This window comes from Drosophila takahashii, chromosome 3L (assembly GCF_030179915.1).
Source record: "Drosophila takahashii strain IR98-3 E-12201 chromosome 3L, DtakHiC1v2, whole genome shotgun sequence".
NCBI classification, from domain to species: Eukaryota; Metazoa; Arthropoda; class Insecta; order Diptera; family Drosophilidae; genus Drosophila; species Drosophila takahashii.
Genome location: NC_091680.1, coordinates 9,726,626 through 9,746,041, shown reverse-complemented (window position 1 = coordinate 9,746,041; position 19,416 = coordinate 9,726,626). Strand labels below are relative to the sequence as shown.

Below are 19,416 nucleotides of genomic sequence, written 5' to 3'. Positions count from 1 at the left end.
AGGATACTCTGTAATTTTGATTTTTGAAATTGAATTTAAATATTTTGAAAATATTTTATAACATTTTTTTGTAGCTTGAAACTCCCTAATTCAAGTATTCTATACGAATACTAAACCAAAGAAATCAATTTCTTATATGTATTTAACTTTTGGTTTTGTAACCTATTAAAAAACAAATTTTATAGATATTTTTTTAAAACTTCCTAAAAAAGAAAATAAGGTATTATTGAATATGTTTCGCAAACTAATAAAATGTATAAATTCTTTTAGGCAATCGGTTCCTGAAATTCCAATATACCCTTTCCTTAAATGGAATATGCGGCAGGAAGGAAAATATAAAGCTGAGAGATAAATGAAATTGGCAACAGAACAGGCAGCCACAGAGGATATAGGCACGGGGGCTCAGGCCCACTTTATAGTCTAGCAGACAACTCTGACTTCTCTGCTCCATTCCGAATCGTTTGGTTTTAATTTTTGTTGGTGGTATCAAAAATCGATTAACAAAGCGCCGTCAGCGATGCACCGCAAAAAGCCGCAAAACTTTAACGGCACATTTAAAAAGACATTTCTCTCAAACGAATTCGCGTGCCAATCTCTGTGTGTGTGTTTATATCTATGCATGTACGTGGGGAAGAAAGAAATAAGAGATAATTGGTATAAAATACCCGTTTATTGCTGTCACGAGTATCGATTTCTATATCAGGATGTGTCACGTGCAGATAGCAGCCCAAGCAAATCCCACTGCAAAGTCTATAGATAGTTCTAACGTCCTTTAAATTAAGGTGATTCAGGAAAAATGTATAAAATTCCCCTTGGATGAAGTAATACTATTGTTCAATTTCAATGGTAAAAAATAACTCACACACTCATGGCGTAATCAAACTAGACTTGAACGTCGAAAAACAATAGTTTAAACTTGGCTTCTGATCTCATAGGCTTTTATTAGTCAGGGTTTTTGAATTGCCATAAAATGCAAGTAAACGAGTTTTAAATGGAGAAAAATATTTAAAATATTATTTCTAAAAAAAAATTTTTTTTTTATTCGCGGTATTATTTTAGTTCAATAAAACAATTAATTTTTTCTAGTGCTCCACAATTTTTATAAACATTTTTATTGCCCTGTTTCTACACGAAATTTTAAAAAATACAGACTCGACAAAATCCAATCCAAATATATAAATTCCAACAAAAACTCCCTCAATTAGTTAAGCGCTCAGGCAGTAAAGCAAAAAAAAATGATTGATCCCCTCTGCATAGCAATCATTTATTTTGTCAAGCCTCTGACCTTAATGGCGGCGTTCTATTGCTCAACTTTATAGACTGTTGTGAAATGCATGCATTTAAATTATTTCGCAATCCAGCAGACACACCCCGGCAACAGAAGTTAAACACGAAACTACACAAGAAAACTAATGCAATTTAATGTAAAGGTAAACTTATACTCCTCCAACTTCAGACCCCTTCCTTTCTTCCCGTTTCATCAAATGCCATGTTTACAAGTTTCAGCATTTCCATTAGGCGAAAAACACACGCAGACGCATATAAATGTTTTATAACCGACTTCAGTGCGTCTGCTGTGCTGTTGTGACTTTAAAATAGTGTTCATTACTCCATTGTCTATAATTAGAAACTGCTGACTGGGGAGCGGGAAGATGAAACTCTAGAAAGACGAGACTATAATTAGGACGTGGTTGCCGGCGAGGGGGGACTTTATAGCGGAGGAGATTGACACGTTTCAACGCTGATACTCGAAGCTCCGATTGCCAATCGGAATTTGTTGATGGATTCAATTCTATTTGAAAGGGGGGAACCGAATCGATTCGTAATGTAAATGTTTGTCTCGATTGGTGCGTTATCAGCTTCCAAATTTCATCGGAACAGCCAACACCAGGCCCTCAAAACATAAACACAGATTGACAGACAGCCAAGCCAAGGGCAAAAAAAATGGAACTAAAATAAAGAAGGGCCTTTGTCTCAAGTCCCCGACTTAGAGGCAAACAAAAGTTCAATATAAATAAACTGGAATTAAGCATAAACCAATAAGACATGGGCACGACAAAAATCAGAAACGAAAGCCCCACTTTGCCTGCACTTACAGCTGTGCTAAGCAAATTAGTTGGAAAAATGAATAGTTATTCCAATTGTAAACAAATTGAGCTTATATTAATACTGTAAGTACCTCTTTTAATTAGAATTTAATTTACGCAAAGTTATAGGATGATTTTAAGCCGCCTGAAGAAAGAGCTCTCAAGTCGAGAAAAATAAAGTTTAAGAAAAATTAAACTAGATCTATAAAGAACACGAAAAAGTATAATACATATTGCTAATCTCTTCTAATTTTTGGAAATTTGGATTAGGGATGTTTGACTGTAACTATAAAATCAAATTCAATGAGAATGGATAAGAAAAAATCTACTAGATCACCCCATATCAGCCATTCGAACAGAAAATATCGTAAAATTGTGAAATGTTGTATTTTGCCAGCTGCTAATTTTGCGAATACCACTGTATGTGATTTTGGGTTTAAGTGTGTGAGAGAACGCAGTAAAAAAACTGGTCTCAAGTCTCGAAAATATGCGCTCAAGGTCGGTCAACGGATTTGCTTTTGTTGCTTTTTCGAAAGACAACAACAAAATGAAAAACAACAAAAGCAGCTGCAACTAAAACTGAAAAAAAGACACAAGATCGCAAAAACTGAAATGCAACAAGCGCCGCCGCAAGAAAGAGAAGGCGAGACATAATTAGAGAGGGAGCCCGAAAATTCTGCCAGCGGAAGCGGCGGCGGCAAACGTAAATTAAAAGCAATTGTAGAAATTTCCTGAGTTGGCGAAAAATATGAAAACAGTCATTATAGTTGTTGTCGCCACCCGCGCACTTTACACTGTACGAAAAGAATATTTAAATATGACTTAATATAGTATTTAGTGATCAGTCATTTCTGTTGCAGAAATCATAATGTTTTTGTTATTTTAATTTTGATATATGTTTTAAAACTCTTTTAACTGAATATAATCAAAAGAAATTAGGCACCGTTTCGTTTATATTATTAGTCTCTTCTAAAAAATATATATCTTTAAAAATCCAATGATCTATTTGTTTTTCGCAGTGCAATAGTGCTATTACACCCACACACAGACACGCGCGAAGCTGCGCCGTTATTTTCCAGTAAATATTTGAATTCCGCGAAGCGAATGGAAAGGCAGCCAAACAACTTTTGCGGTTATTAAGCATAGGATAATAAACACAGAAGAAGCAGAGCAACAAAAAGGCACGCATGATCAATGGGGAATGGGAAATGGGGGGAAGATCAGGGAGAGGGAGCGGGAGAGCAGAACCCACGGCCATGTGCCAGCTAGCCGTCTCGCTCTAGCGCCCGCAACAAGTGCACGAAACAGCGGCTCAAAACGCAAAAAGGAGCTAGCAAAACTAGTACAGAATCCGAATAGGATAACTAGGATATTCGAGGTTTAACTCACCTTATCCAGACACTTGAGCTCCTCGATGGGATAGACCACCTTTTGGCAACGCGCACAGGTTTTATTCATCTTGCCGCTTTTTCCTCCTTTGTTTTTTTCTTCTTCGAGTATGTGTGTGTGTATGTATAAGCGATTTTATTTACACACAGGATATTGTTGTTAACTCTGCAATTTTCCTCTTTCGGGCGACACTTTTCCGCACTCCACGATTTCCGCACCAAAAACAGAAACTCGGCTCAATTTTGCATATTGTTCCGGAGGATTTTCTTGTGATCTGCGTTTTGAGAACCTGATCGGATCGGAATAGGAACTATGGGAATGTATTTGTTGTGTGTGCAGGTATGGGCCGAGAATTTGTTTCACACTATTCACAAAAACATCTAATAACTGGTTTGCTTTGTTGTTGTCGTTATATAAATAACTGACGATCGATCGTAGCGACTTTTTTGCTCCAATTTACACTTTTTCCCTCCGGTTTTTATTAATTCTCAGCCGTCGCGACTGCGCTGCAGGTAAAACAAGGGACGCGCGCACAAGGAAAGAAGAGGAAGAGCGACTGGCGGGGGCGTATGACTCGATTCAACACCGTTATTTTTGATAACACCACCAGAAATCGTAATCTACTGCCTGTGCATTACCTTTTAAGGTGAGTTTGATTGAGGCGCGACACCAGGGAAAAACGACAGCGACAGTCCGCGAAGAGGTTTCGTTCCGTTCGATTAGAGTGACCGCAGCGCTCTGAAATCCCCTGAAATCCGTTGAATTTCCCGCACACAAATTAGAGTTACCGCAGCAGAAATCCCCTGAAATCTTTGTCTTATGTTAAGTCTATTAGGCGCTAACATTTTGGGTCTGTTCAGCTACAGCTGCATTGAGTGGTTTTCGTATGGCCGTTAACAGTGCGCATAAGAGTAACTCTCTAGGGTGACCGCAGCCTAAGAGCAATAGTTATCGATAGGGGGATTCCCTAAACTGTTGAATTGCTGAATTGTTGAAAATTCAACAAAAAATTTCAGCAATTAAGGGAACGACCCAAAATGGTTCCTGTTGAATTTTCAAACAGCTGTTATTTGTTGAAAAATTTCACGGAACTTAAAGCATGTAAAATTTGATTTATTATTGCTAGTTACTGTCTAAAAGTTTTACCAAGGTAAAAAGAACCACAAATATGATTTCTGAGTTAATTTTAAAATAAATAATGCGTACTGGTGATACTAAAATGTTACAGAGTTGCCACGACTTTTAAAAAAAAGGTGACAGCTCTGGCTTTTCAGCAATTCAACAAAATTTTCAACAGCCCCGAGGCTGTTGAATTGCTGATATTTCAGAAAGTTGACTTTGTATGGAACAGCTGATTAACAGCTGACCAAAATTCAACAATTCAGCAATTCAACAGTTTAGGGAATCCCCCTGATGTTTTCAAGGGTTTTTGGCTTCCCTTTCTGGCCGCAATGGGCGCAATGGTTGCTCAATCATTTTCCTGATCAATCAGTTTCTTGATCAATCAGTTTCTTGATGAAAATCCAGCGTTTTCGTAAATAAATGATGCAGAAATCTTTGAAGTTAACCTTATAGGGTCTTTCCACAGAGCTCCATCCACCATCCGTTGAACGGATGGTCCGTAATTTTTTGCCGTTCCGAAAACTTCCCAGTTAGTCCGCCATCCAATGGACTTTGACGGACTCTTCCTCTTGACTGTGAAAAATGGAACGATGACTGCGAGAACAAATCAAATGGATGGCGGGAAAAAACTTAATAATGCTTAGGCTCATTGATTTTTGGCTATTGTTGAATTATTTGGAGTTTGTTATGAGCGTAAAAGCGTTCGCAAACAGGTAGCTATAAGTGGGCCAAAATTTAAGCTTTTTTTAATTTTTTACTATTATCTTAATCTATTTATTGTATTATTCTACAAAAGGCTCAGGAGGACGCAATTTTACGACATCTTTCCCGAGTTGAAATCTCCCATCGTTAATGTTGAGCTGAGCAACTGCTCAGTCAGCTGTTATTGGATAGTAGGTAGTGGATGGAGTTCTGTGGGAACACGAGTTTCACATTCGTCAAAAATCCCAGCCGTTTCAAACGGATGGACTCTATGGGAAGAGGCTATTATTTTTAAACACTTCCCTATGCCAATGCGCCACCAGCGACAAACTAAAAACTTTAACGGTTTTCCAGTCCCACAACGCAAGTACGAGTAGAAAGCTATATCAGTAATCGATAGACCTCTGTACCGGCTGCCACACAGGGTGCCCCCGGCATTCACCCACCACCCCCGAATCCTTGGAGTTTTTACTATCGAATTTTCGGTGTGTGTCCATTTCCTGCAGCTCCCAGGACGTAGGACCAAAAATAAGCCAAAAACCCATGAAAATTAGTGTGAACCGAATGCCAAATAGATGGAGATCAGAGAAAACCAAGAAATCAGTGTGTAAATAGCAGTCAGCAGAGTCGAATTACATTTTTCGCTCTGCCAAAATCGCGAGTGTGTCACTGTTTCTTTGTGCTTGCTTTTTTTTCCTCCTGGCTCCTCCAGACAAAGAAAGTTATGAAAGTTGTGCAATTGACACGGAAAAAACCGAGCAACGAATAACGGTTAGTGGGAAATACATAATTTAGCGCTGCATAATGAGAGGCGTAGTATTTTTTCCCACGCCCTAAAGTAGGCAAAGTAAACACACACAGATGCCACCGTTGGAAAATCAATAATCCGTGCCGTGTGTGAGTGAGACAAAAGCCGGTGTGTTCTATCGACCGACTGGCACAATAACAACAACAACAAGCTGGCTGCAGGGAGTGTGCGAGCGAGAAAGCAGACGCGAACAGCAGGAGCAGGACAAGTGTAAACAAAGCACAAAAAGCTGTAAAAAATAATACAACGAATCTAGGCATAAATAATACGAATCCTCATAAAGCACAATCTTTATTCGCAACATTATACGCGGCCAAAGGAATTACTACACGAATGCCAATCAGCTTTTTCTGAGCAAAATGCAGACGCTGCGCAAGAAAACGAGTCCTTGTAAATGTAAGTTATTATTTGCTTAGCTTTTATAAGCTACAGAAAATCTAGATATATAGAATTTATTTAAATTTTGATAGTTTCTATCGATCGTGTGTTTCACCTCTAAGCCGTGCTATCGATAGGCGTCTCAGACAGCATCTGTCAATCGAATAGCAGCTGCTGCGCCGGCGTCGCAGTTGTCGGCAGGTGTTGTTGCAGTTTTCCCAAAAAAGAACAACAATGGCCGAGAGAGATCCGCGTTTTCTGTACTTAATTTTTCGCCATGAAAATCACTAAATAATAGAGTGAAATCTGTGTACACTAGCGAGTGCCCCGATGTGTGTGTGTGTGTTTTTTGTTTGTTATTGGATTTGATTGAACAAAACAAACTGCGACAGTCCAGTCAAGAGAGAGCGAGCGAGAGAGAGAGAGACGGGGGAGAGCATCGTGTTTACGCTCATTCGTTTTTATTCATTCCATGATCGCGGATCTCGAATCGTTCTCCGCTAGAATTTAATTAAACCTACAGCGTCGCGAAAAATCATTGTGGAATATATTGTTTGTCCTCCATTGTGTGCTGTTCGTCTTCTCCTCCTCCTCCTCCCCCTCCACATCATCCTCCCATGGAAATGTCAACACAAATACACACGAAATAGAGGCCAGGAATGCGACAGAGATTTGTTGACACTCCAGTGAGCAGAGTTCCAGCCAGAATTGCTGCCTTCCAGAGTTTTCCGCCAGCCAGCAGCGCTTTTCCCGCCGAGCAGCTCCCTCTGAGCCAGTGAAACATGGTCAAATCCCTGGTGGCCAAGTTGTCCACAGCCTCCTCGAATCTCTCGTTGGCCAGCACTTTTGGCGGCGGCAGCGGCGCGGCAGAGGAAACGAATTACGCAAAACGTTAGCGAAAACAAACTAAGCAAATACACAAATCACAAACAAACACAGTGGTCCCTGCACAGAGAGAAACCAACGAACTAACTAATTTACACAAACCAGTTATTCAAAGATCAAAGTGAATGTTATTTCTGAAATGAAACAAGTGACAAGACTATAATTACTAAAGTTAAAAATGTGAACATTGTGCTTACTTGAACAATAACGGTCTAATCACTATAAAATATGTAACATCATTGAAACATACAATCTTAATGTTCAGCAATTTTAATATTTTTTACATTGATAAGACCAAGCTATAAATATACTTAGATGGTGCTTATTAAAACAATTAAACCCTTTGTAGATTCGTCAACTGATTTTTAGTTTTAAAAAACTAAATGGGATTAATAATAATCAAAATAAAATCATACTTCTTAAATATCAAGAATTTGAAACAAAAAATTAAAAATATTTAAATTATACAATCAATATATAATGAAGAAACCATTGATAAAAGCAAGATTAAATATCAAAAGAGTTCACAGTAAACTTTAATGAAGTTTACAAATATAACAAAAAATAATCAGTACAAAGTTTATACTATAAACTTTTTTATAGTTCCCTGAGGATTAATAAAACTCAACATTGTTCCTAAGTACAAAAAGGAATTCAGTCGATACCATGAAAACAAATTTTCATTTGCGTGTATGAAGCTCAACTTAAATTTAAATCGTTTTAAATATTGGATGATCTAATAGAATAGCCGAAATGCTCAGTCAAGCACATAATTACTATAGTTTGGAAAATGAATCATTGAAAATATTTGTATACATACATATGTATTTGGATTCGCTTCATTAAAACCATATTTATAAACACATTCTAGAATATTTCAACAATAATTTTAAATATTTTGACAAAAGATTGAGTAGTTTCTGTGTACCTATTTTTTTTTTTGGTTGACAATTTTTAAATATTTTTTTAGATTTAATAGAATTGCTGTTCTATTGTAAAATTATGATTTTTAGTTTTTATAATTTAAAAGAAATGTTTCAAAAATTAGGTATTCAAAACATATTAAAAAGTTGGTTCTCCAAATTTAATTTAGCCCCACCCCGAAAATCGAATATTTCGAAATCTGGCGAAAGACCACTGCACTATGTAAATCATTTTCGCCAAACAAAACTGAACCGAATACACACCCTAGCAAACACAAAGACTCATTCTGGCATTCGATTTTCCACCGCTTTTTTCCAGATCGCAATGATCCGGGACGCTTTTTCGGCGATGGCGTTCAGTTCAAGGCAAAGCTCATCGGCATTCTGGAGGTGCGTGAATTTTAAAATATAATACAATAATTTAGATACTGATAATATCCATTAATTTTTTATTTATAGGTGGGCGAGGCTCGTGGCGATCGGATGTGCCAGGAGGCGCTGCAGGACCTCAAGATGGCCATCCGGGCGGCTGGCGAGCACAAGCAGCGGATAACCATCCATGTGACCATCGACGGGCTGCGCCTGAGGGACGAGAAGACGGGCGACTCGCTGTACCACCATCCGGTGCACAAGATCTCCTTCATCGCCCAGGACATGACGGATTCGCGGGCCTTTGGCTATATCTTCGGATCGCCGGACAGCGGCCATCGATTCTTCGGCATCAAGACGGACAAGGCGGCCAGCCAGGTGGTGCTGGCCATGCGCGATCTCTTCCAGGTGGTCTTTGAGCTAAAGAAGAAGGAGATCGAGATGGCGCGCCAGCAGATCCAGGGCAAGTCCCTGCACGACCACGCCAGCCAGCTGGCCTCCCTGTCGTCGCTGAAGTCCGCCGGTCTGGGTGGCCTGGGTGGTCTGGGTCACTCGGATTTGGCCAGCGGTGGGCTCTCCTCCAGCCATGCCCTCAGCCGATTGGGTGTGAATCTGGACGTGGCCAAAGCATCGGGATCGGCGGCCAAAGAGGTAAGTTTCCTAGTTAATTGAAAATAGAGCACTGCATGAATGGATTCAATGAATTATTTTGAATTTTTTGTTTTATAAGAATGAATTAATTAGAAATTTGAGATTATTAAAATAGAATTAAATAAATTTGAATTTTGAGTTTAATAGAATTAAATGAATTAATGGCATTAATTCCGAAATAATTCAAACGACAATTTGCATGAATTTTATTTTCTAGGCAGTTTCTAAGCATTAAAAAATTTCTCAAAAGAAAGCACAAAAAAAATCTGGCAAATTCAACAAATTCATACAAATTTTTCATTCATTCATTCAATTTGAAATGAATTAGAGAAACATTCCAATTATTTAACTTAGAATTTAATTAAACAAATCAGAAATTTCATGGCTTACTATGATAAAACAAAAATTGAATGATTCACGCTAATAAAACCTAAAATTTTTACAGATCTCACCCGAATCCGTGGCCGATCTGGTGGATCTCGAGCAGGAGCTTACTTCTTTGCAGCGTGGAATCAGTCAGATGGAACGGATAACGCCAAATGAACCCACCACCTTGTCTTCCAGTGGTGGTGGTGTCGGCCATCCCTCCTTGGCCAAATCAGCAAGCGAGGATGATCCGTTTGGAGATTCCTTCATCTATGTGCCCTCCTACAGCATCCTGCCACCGCCGCCAGATTCCGGACGCAACAGACACAAGCCGCCCAACAAAACACCAGAGGCGGTGGCCAGTTTGGATGCTATGCTCTCACCGCCACCTCCTGGTAGCTCTCAATCTCCAGCGACAGCAGGATTCCAAGCTGCCGACAACGACGATGACAATTGGCTACAGGAACTAGACCAACAGAACGATGTCTTCGATACAAGCAAAGTGGTGGGCAGCAGTGGATTGGGATCGGTTTTAACCATGGCTCCGTTGGCCTCCAGCGAATCCACCGCCACGCCCACACAACAACTAACGGAAGTCGCCGCAGGATCAGCAGGACCTCTAGCTGATTTGGATATCGGTTTGGGTTCGACATCGGGAAATGAAGAGCTGGCCTCGGCCATCTTGTCTTTGGGTGAGTTGTGAAAAGAACATCGCTCCTTGTCCCATTGAAGTTGTCACATCTTGTGTGGAATTCCGTCGCTTTGTCATCCCCATTAAAGCGATGAAAGAGCTGTCTGTGATCGTTTTGGGGAGTGTTCAGGGGAACAAGTTGTGTCCGCCCGACAAGGGAACAAACGGGAGTGTTCTTGGGTCAAATTAATTGAACTGAATGGAATCTTTGGGTGTAGAACTCTGTGCAGATTCTTTTGAGTAAAAGCTATTTAAAAAATAGTGTCATTATAATTACATTTTTAATCTTTTGCGATAGGTATTCCCATACATTTTTTTAACTTTTTTATGAGTTGTAAATACATTATAACAATGTACTTACTTTTAAATCAGTTTTTTAATAGCCTCATGCATTAATGATATTAAAGGGGATTTTTTTCTCAGACAGCTCTTTCCATTGCTTCGTTTTTTTTTCATTTCCAGTTATTTTAAGTATTTTTTAGTTGTACCTGTGATTTTCCTAAGTGCTCATCCTAAACCCACTCACATAATATTTATTCCATAACCATCTAATTAGGGTTTTGTAGCTTTCAAATCTTCGGATCATACCGAAGTTCTAAGGACTGTAACTTTACTTCTGAGCTCTTTGAGTTTTTCCATTGCCTTTTAATTTTTTGTGCCAATTTGGAATTCGGATTCGCTTCATTTGGAGCGATATCTCTGTCGTTTTTGCTCATTCCTTCTGTTCCATTGTGCAGATGCGTTCACGGATCTGGATCCGCTGGGCACTGGACGCACCAGGCCGTATGTCGATAAGAAATACTTCTTCCAAGAGCTAAAAAATCCGCCCAAGAAGCTGCTCAAGGAGCTCAGCTCCGGCAGCCAGGCGGGTCTCGGCCTGGGTCTCTCCCTGGGTCAGTCGGATGGCCTCTTTGCGGAGGAAAGCACCACCATCTCCACCACAACCACCACAGCTACTAACATCACCGCAGGTACTAACCAACCTCAACTCGAACACCATTTCCGCACAGAGCAAAAATGTCGGTTGCTTTTTTTTTAACTTACCACCAAAATTATAATTAATTATTTTAGTAATTAATGTGATTTTTTTTAGATTTTTATGTCAATCCGTTCTGGGAGAAATTTGCTACTGACCGTTTTTTAGAGATCCAATTTTATATTAGTTTAGATGGATAAGCATTTCAAAAGGTTTTAAAGAGAAATAATTAATCAATTAAAGTTATTAAATATTTAAATCTCACTTTAAGAAAGTTTAAAACATTATATTGATAGTATCCATCCAGTTTTTTTTTGTAAATACTTATAAATAACAAAATATGGGATCTTAAATAGTTTTCATAACATTTTCCCAACATTTCATTGACATAAAACTTTTGATTTGAAAATATCTGGCTATTTTAGAACATGTTTGAATATTATTTCAACTTTAGATAAGAAAGAATGCATAATTGATGGATAACTTTCGGTGATATTTTTTCTCTGTGCACTTAGAAATCGCATTGAGTAAGCAGCTCTCTAAACTTTGCACTTGCACCGCAGGAAATCCGCTCCAGAACTCGGCTAACACACTAACCACCACCGCCACTAGCACCACCGCCGTCAATCTGGGCCAGCTCCTAACCAACCCCGATTCCCAACCCTCTCCCGCTCCCACTCCCATTACCCTGTCCACATCCATCCATGCCCACCCGATCACGCCGAGCGCTGAGCTGAAACTGTTGCTTGGCCATGTCACTAATCCGCCTAATCCCACCGGCCACTATTATACCACAGAACCGCCGAACACGCTGACCTCGCTGGAGGATCCTCATCCGCCGGCGGATCCTGTACTCCTGCCCCGGGACACTGATCCCTTTTCGCCGACGCGCAAAAAGAGCGACCCGGATCCCTTTCAAGAGGGCGATCTCTTTGCCAAGCTGGATGCCTTTGAGTTCGAGGCTCCGCCGGTGGTTGCAGCTCCCTCGGTGCCAGAACCCAAGGCGAATGTATTCAATGGACCGCTGCAGGTGCAATTGCCGCCGGAGGCGAAGGAGTTGCAGCTTCAGCAGCCGCCGCCGAGTACGGTGAGGAATCGTCCGACGGCCTCCGCTTCCGCCCTGCCAAGTGGCGTTGGTGCCCTCGATGTGATCTCCAGCATAAGCAACAAGAAGATGCCCCATCTCTTTGGCCAGGCCAGATCGTTTGGAAAATCCGGTTCGGATATCGGTTCGAGTGTCAATATGCGACGTTTGCAGGAGAGCGATTCGCTGAGTGAAACGGAGGCTGCTCCCGAGCCGCCGCCACGTCCAGATTCGAGTCCCTACTCCGAACCGCCGCCGCTGCCGCCGAAGAAGCAGTTCAGCGATTTGGTCATTCGACCTTCGGCGGGAAATCCAACTCCACCGCCGACGGCTGGGAGATACGAGTACTTGAACAGCAGTGTGACAGCGCGGAGAACTCTGTCATCTGTGGATGCACCACCCATTCCATTGCCATCGCGTCGTGTGGGACGCTCGGATGGTTGTTTCCCCGGACCAGGAAGACCCAGAAAACCGGGACACACCGAAGATGACTACCTGGCGCCGCTGGGAGCTCCGCCGCCATTGCTGCCGCCTCCCAGCCAGGGATCTTCGGCTCGGGCGAGACCTCAGCGGCAGTCTTCGCTGGGCAGGCCGCAGGATATCTACGAGAACAAGGCGGAAATTCTGCAGGCTCAAGCTCAAGCGCAGGCACAATCCCAATGCCAGGAGGTAACCTCCACCACTTTGGCTCCCGACATCACGCTGACTCAACTGCTGACCCTGGGAATGGATGATCTGGCCATTAAACTAAACGTCCCAGCCAGCAAGCTGAGCACCATGACGCTCGTCCAGTTGACCGCCTATCTCTCCGAGTATTTGTCCTCCAGCGAAAAGGGTCAGGAGAAGAGATCTTCGCCAGCGAATCAAGTTCCTGCCCCGCAATCCACAGCGGCTGTGTTCAAGGTGAACTTCGATCAGCAGACCTCCTTTGTGGCCAAGTTCGATGATACCTTCGGCGAGGATGAACTGGGCTCCTCGGATTCCACCTTTGTGGCCAATTTCGCCAACTTCAATGACGCACCCACTCCGTTGCCCGTGTCAGCGGTATCGCCAGTGGTGGCCACCGTGCCATCGGCGGATCGGTATGCTGTATTTCGGGAGATCATCGATCAGGAGCTGCAGCAGCAGCAGGAGACGGATCTCATGGGAGATCTGACACCACCGCCAGTGGATGAGACGCAGGCCAAGGAAATAATGGGCCTAGAGGGTCTGGAGCTGAACAGTGCCGGTGCTGAGCTACCGATTGATGCCTTGGAGGTGAAGGCAGCGCCCAAGATTGACACCAAGATCACCGAGGTGGTGGCCCAGGCCAAGGATCGTTATGCAGCCCTAAGAGACATTATCCTGGTGGAGAACCTATTCGACAAACCGGCGACTGCAGCGGCCATTCAACCGGAGAAGGAAAAGGATCTACTGCAGGACTTTCCCGAGTTCAGCGATGAGTTTAACGAAGATCATGACCTGCGTCAAATAATGGATCATCAGGATGTGCCGACGCATTCGCGTGATCGCCATGGTTTGGTCGACAGCCGGGGCTTCCCAACGGAGCCCTCATCCTCCGCCTTGACGGTGGGCGACGATGACGAGGACGAGGAGGATGCAGATGCGGGTGGCGAGAGCAGCCTGGATAGCAACGAAAAGGATGCGGAACCCGTCAGCGGGCAGGATCAGTATGAAAAGCTTTCCACCTCGACGCAGCAACTGGATGCAGGTGCTCCGGTGATGGAGGATGTGCAGCAGCAGCAGCAGCAATCTCTGCCGCCCAAGCAGGATCAGAAATTCCTATCCGTACTCACTGCACCGGGAGGGGGAACCAAAGATGATATCGAAATCGATGAGCTGATGCATCGGGCAATTTCGAATCTTTCCCTGGATTCGAGGGATCGCATTTCACCGGCCACCTCCTCGGCAGCTCCATCCAGAGGAGCTCCCGGCCTGCACACGCCCTCGCAGTTTAATGATGTCAGCACCTCGCCCATTCCTCTCCAGAAACCAGTGATGGTTGCATCGCCAGTGCCCTCACAACTTTCAGCGGTCTCCCAACTCATTGATACGGCGACCAAGCAGATGATGGGCGGCGACAAGGAGCGCCAGGAGAAACCACCTTCCTGGGCCACCTTCGATTCTCCGAAGGCCAAGGGCAAGGCCAGGCTGACGCTGCCGCCGCCACCGCCTCCTGCCTCGAACACCTCGCAGCCGGACACGGTGGAATCGCCATGCAGCTCGGATCCCCGCGATGACGGCTGGTCCAAGCAACAGCGTCGCTGGGCGAAGAAGGAACGCCAGCAGACCTCCTCGTCCTCCCGAGATCTCAGTCCCTGGGATGATGAAACGCCCGAGTATATGAAGCGCCGGCAGTTGGCCGCCGCCCAAATGGCTCATCCTCACCAGCAGCCACAAATGCCGCCACAGCAGCAGCATACAGATCGACATGGCTACTATATGCGGCACGCCAGGAGGATGAACTCCTGCGACGAGGATTACGAGTAAGTAAAGGAATAAGCTTAAATTAATTTAGATTTTGGCTGATTTTAAAAACTATATCTGAACGTAATTGGAATCGAATAATTAGAAAATAATTAAATCCAAACTTACAGGCTTAGTGAGTTGAATGGTTTAAATGTGTTTTGTGTGATATAATATTAAATACACTGTTAGGCTACAAATTAGATTAGATACTAATTAATTTGCTAAGAATATTGATAAACTAAGCACAGTAGACAGTTAAATATATAGTTCTTACAAAGAAGTTGAAGTTTTTCAATAATTTCTTTGGATTACATATTACATTTTATTTGTATAGATAATATCTATCTATTGGATATTAGATGTTATTAGATATAATAATATAATAGTAATTAAAAATGTAAGCCAATATATTTTTAAAATGGTTGCTTTACACTTAAATATTTCAGCTACGATGCGGAGTTCATGGCACGACGGGATCAGCAGCAGCAGCAACAGCAGCAGCGGAAGTTCAAGCACGGTCTCTCCCGCAGTCGGGATAATTTTGATCTAGGTGAGCTCTATTAAAGTTAAATTTCCCAACTTATCTCTAATGTTATTCCCACAATCGCCATAGAATCCCCCAGCTGGTACCATCATCCAGCGCATCACACCTGGTCGCCGCAGGAGATCGAACAGGCGCGAGCTCGATCCTTTGAGCGTGCCGCCTACGAGCGATCGAGCTATGGGCCACCACCGCCCATCTACGACAAACGTGGCCAGCTGAGGAACAAATATCGCGGCGATCACAGGGACAGGGATCGCGATCGCGACAGGGAGTACCGGGACTATGGTCGTCCCAGCTACGATTTCGACTATGAAAATGTCTACGAGGAGCGCGGAGGACGTTCGCCAATGGCCTATAAGCCGGGCAGGGGTGGCGGTGATTACCTGTACGACAGGGAAAGGGATAGAGATCGCGAGCGTGAACGCAAATCCTTCGACCGCGAGAGTCTCGAGTCCTATGAGAGTGCCAACCGGCGACGGCGTAGCTTCGGCAGTGGAAACGATGTCTATGGCAGTTTGGACAGTCGCGATGATTATCGTGGCGAGAGGGAGAGGGATCGTGAACGGGATCGCGAGCAGATAAAGACCCGCTCACTGAGAAAACCCACGACCACGTCGGGCAAGCTGAGGATCAGTGGCGACATTGACTACGAGCAAGACTCGGAGCAGGACTTCCAGCAGCGATCGGGTGTTCGGAGTCTGCAGCGTCCCAGTCAGCTGGGCGGAGATGTGGTGCTGCCCTCCAATGCGCCAGTGGGTCCGCAGCGATTGCGCAAGAGCAGCGGCTCAAGTCCCTGGGACGGCGAAGGTAAAAGAGTATAAGATAGGATATTATGTTATTATGCTACTTCTTTTTATACCCCTTACTCGTAGAGTAAAAGGTATATTATATTCGTGCAAAAGTATGTAACAGGGAGAAGGAAGCTTTTCCGACCCTATAAAATATTTATATTCTTGATCAGGATCACTAGCCGAGTCAATATAGCTGAGATGAACGCTGAGATCTCGGGAACTACAAAAGCTAGAAAGTTGTGATTTCCCACACATATTCTTTGGCTTCCTACGCAGCGCAAGTTTATTTCAGCCGAGGACCGCGCCCTCTCTAACGCCCACAAAGGATTTTAAAAGGTTTCTGGCGCCTACACCTTACAAGTTTTCAGAAAAGTAAAAATACAGTTTTATGGTGTTTATCAATACCTATCGAAATGTAACATTTTCAAATAATTTTTCAAATCGGACCATTCTTTAAAAAGTTATGCCCGATCAAAGTTTTTTCGAGTCACCCGACTATAGCGTTCTCTCTCTTTTTTTACATTGCAGAGCCCGCCCTGCCTGGCCAGAAATCCTGGAAACGTCCAGCTAGTGCCGCTGATACCGAAAGACGTCTGGCCGAGAGTCGCAGGGCCGCAGCCTTGGGTCAAACTCCTTCAGATGGGGAAAAAGAACGAAGGTTAGAAGGGTATTTAAAATAGTAACCAAATATATATTAATAAATACCCAAATCCCCAGCAGATTCCGCAAGAAGACCCGCGCTCGCAGCACCAAAGATCTAGCCACAGTGGGCGCTTCCAGCGCAGGCACATCGGCACCATCCCGATCAGCCTATGGGCGTGGCATCCGGGATAACTACGACTACATGTGTCCAGGTCAGCGCAACAATAACGACGACGACGACGATGATGATGATGATGAGGACTATGTGGACGATGAACCGCCAACAGATGAGGATAAATTCGAGAGATTGAACCGCAGGCGACATGAGATGCACCAGCGGATGTTGGAGTCCGAGCGTCGGCATGTGGAACGCCATCAGCCACCATCGCTGGCCAAGCTTCCCGGCCAGAATCGCACACGTGGCGTGGTGGTGAACAGTGATTACGGGTTTGTGGACAGCTATGAGCAAACTCCAACGCCCACGCCGCGTTCGAATGCCAGCAGCACTGGACCCGGTGGCCTGATGATGAGTGGCGGCGAATCCTCCGCCGGGGTGACCAGTTCCAAGTTCAATTTCGACGATGGTTTCGAGTCGGATTTCAATCAGAGCTCACCGCCGCCGGCGCCAGCAGGCACGGCCTCCAGTTGTAACTCAACTCCAGCTGGTCCAGTTTCAGCGAATGCAAACAACGGTGGTGGCTCGAAGAGCCTTTTCCGCTTCTCCAACGATTTCTCGGATCGCGAGAAACGGGAGCAGTTCGAAATGGAAACACCGCCGACCTCGACGCCACCAATTACCCAGAAATTGCGATTCGATGACAATGTTAAGGTCTCCCAATTCGATGATGCTGCCTTTGAGGATGATTTCGCCAAGGCATCATTTGATTTCGAGAAGGAACAAGCGGTTCCTGGAACAGCTGGAGGAGCTGGAGGATCGGGTGCCATGAGCAGGAAGCAGAATATGCGATCCAGCAAGCTGCAGCAGCGTCAGGAGCTAATCAAGAAATCAGAGTCTGTTAATATATTTGCCAAAAAGCAGGAGGATCCCTTCGAGGACGATGAGTTCTTCAAATCACCGGATCAGGATCAGGCGGCGGATCAGCACAACGACGAGGCGGAGACGGGCAAATTTCAGTGGAGCGAGGACGCGAACTTTGCCAAGTTCGATGAAAACATGTGATTTGACCAACTCTTTGCCAAGGCATCGGGGCAGCAGCGTCGGGAGCCGGACGTCGATGGCCACAACTATGCGGAGATCGATGTGGTCAACGACACGGACTTTTCATTTCTGACCAATCTCAATCATTACTACCAGCAGCAGCGATTGCAGAGCCTGCGGCAGAGTCTGAACCGCCATGTGTACTGCAATCTGCCAGTCCAGCCGTCTCAGGAGCAAGTGAATCCACAGCCCATGACCAAATCCATCTCCACATCAACATCCACGAGTCCCTGGCACGAGCCAAAAGCCAAGACGAAGCAGTGGCTGCGGAAGCCGAAGAAATGGAAACTCAAGCGCACCCTAGATGACTTCCTCAAGTGTCTGATCATTGCCTCCTCGGAGCATGTGTACGATTACGATGTGCTGTGGTAGGATCCGGAGGATTGGGAGGACGAGGAGCAGTCCAGGGAACAGAAGAAGTGAATCCATACGATATATAATTCGCCACATATATCTAGTCAACTCAATCGCCATTTAATCTCGCAATATCGTAACACTCCCTCGAGGACTGCAGAGGATTCTCTCGCTCCCAATCCAAAAGAGATCAGATCCTGAAACAGAATGTATATATAGATATATCCACAAGGAAAAATGTAATCGAGAACCAGCGTTTGTTAAAGCTACTCCACACTCGACAGATAATGAAATACTCACACCCCGAATCATCAATCGATCTGCGAATCGATCAAACTAACGAAAGCAACTAATTAATTGCCTATGCTAGATGTCGTCTAACCCATATAACGATTTATCCAAAGTGCAACCATTGTGCTAGCATACAATTCTACATATATTCCTAGGATACGTTTATGTTTATGCCTACTACAAGCGTCATTTTTATGATTGATTGATTGATTACATAGTTAACTAACGACTAATTAGTTTAATTCCACGGCAAAGTGTTTTATGATTTAACTACCTTATACACATATATAAATATATATATATTTATACGTAACGGAACGATCAACTGAAACTGAACGATCAAGTAACTCCCAAGCAGCTAAATAATAATATACGATAATTAAATATACAAACATATTCTTATATGTAATGCAATTATACGAATACGATAGTTATTGTCAGGACTCTCCGTGCAAGAGCTGTTTTAATTGGTTTTTGTCTCATCATTTTGTTTTATCAATTAAACTGTGAGAAGCATAATGAGTAAAATTGTTTATTTAAGGGATTTGGTTATTTTTAATATAGATTATAACTTAAGAAGTTGCAGCACCATAATGTACAGACGCATATTGATTATTTGAATGTGAGTTTCGTAACATAAATATAGGTGGTACACATAACCATATAGGATCGCTT

General features: G+C 43.5%; 2 protein-coding genes across 11 annotated transcripts in view; one reads left to right on the top strand and one right to left on the bottom strand.

Moving 5' to 3' along the window:
* The window catches only part of Lasp (LIM and SH3 domain protein Lasp), a 30,567-nt gene extending 26,390 nt beyond the window's left edge, over window positions 1-4,177 (bottom strand). Inside the window, exon 1 of one of the 3 annotated variants that reach the window (XM_017144331.3) lies at window positions 3,477-4,177. In XM_017144331.3, coding sequence (XP_016999820.2) covers window positions 3,477-3,545 — 69 coding nt within the window. In that variant the 5' untranslated portion in view covers window positions 3,546-4,177. The remainder of the gene's footprint in view (window positions 1-3,476) is intronic. The other 2 variants (XM_017144332.3, XM_070215380.1) reach the window with 2 other exon arrangements.
* Window positions 4,178-6,374: 2,197 nt separating this feature from the next.
* Window positions 6,375-19,260, top strand: Dab (DAB adaptor protein). 8 transcript variants are annotated; one of them, XM_070214509.1, is made up of 10 exons: window positions 6,375-6,504; window positions 8,614-8,684; window positions 8,754-9,314; window positions 9,760-10,372; window positions 11,109-11,342; window positions 11,911-14,917; window positions 15,347-15,450; window positions 15,514-16,251; window positions 16,764-16,893; window positions 16,956-19,260. In XM_070214509.1, the coding sequence occupies exons 1-10, from the start codon at window positions 6,468-6,470 to the stop codon at window positions 18,055-18,057; spliced, it is 6,597 nt and encodes a 2,198-aa protein (XP_070070610.1). In that variant the 5' UTR covers window positions 6,375-6,467; the 3' UTR covers window positions 18,058-19,260. The 8 variants fall into 8 exon arrangements, with proteins under 8 accessions (XP_070070610.1, XP_016999864.2, XP_016999861.2 ...); XM_017144372.3 differs by lacking the exon at window positions 6,375-6,504 and adding an exon at window positions 6,676-7,377 and having other exon boundaries at window positions 12,145-14,917; XM_070214510.1 differs by lacking the exon at window positions 6,375-6,504 and adding an exon at window positions 6,676-7,377 and having other exon boundaries at window positions 12,145-14,917; window positions 16,953-19,260.
* The last annotated feature ends 156 nt before the right edge of the window (window positions 19,261-19,416 follow it).

Excerpts from the sequence above, each read along its gene's own strand:
- Dab (XM_070214507.1), top strand. The coding sequence starts at position 7,269 with ATGGTCAAATCCCTGGTGGCCAAGTTGTCCACAGCCTCCTCGAATCTC. Across the intron at positions 7,378-8,613 it reads GGAAACGAATTACGCAAAAC|ATCGCAATGATCCGGGACGC; the intron begins GTTAGCGAAAAC and ends GCTTTTTTCCAG. Across the intron at positions 14,918-15,346 it reads TCCTGCGACGAGGATTACGA|CTACGATGCGGAGTTCATGG; the intron begins GTAAGTAAAGGA and ends TAAATATTTCAG.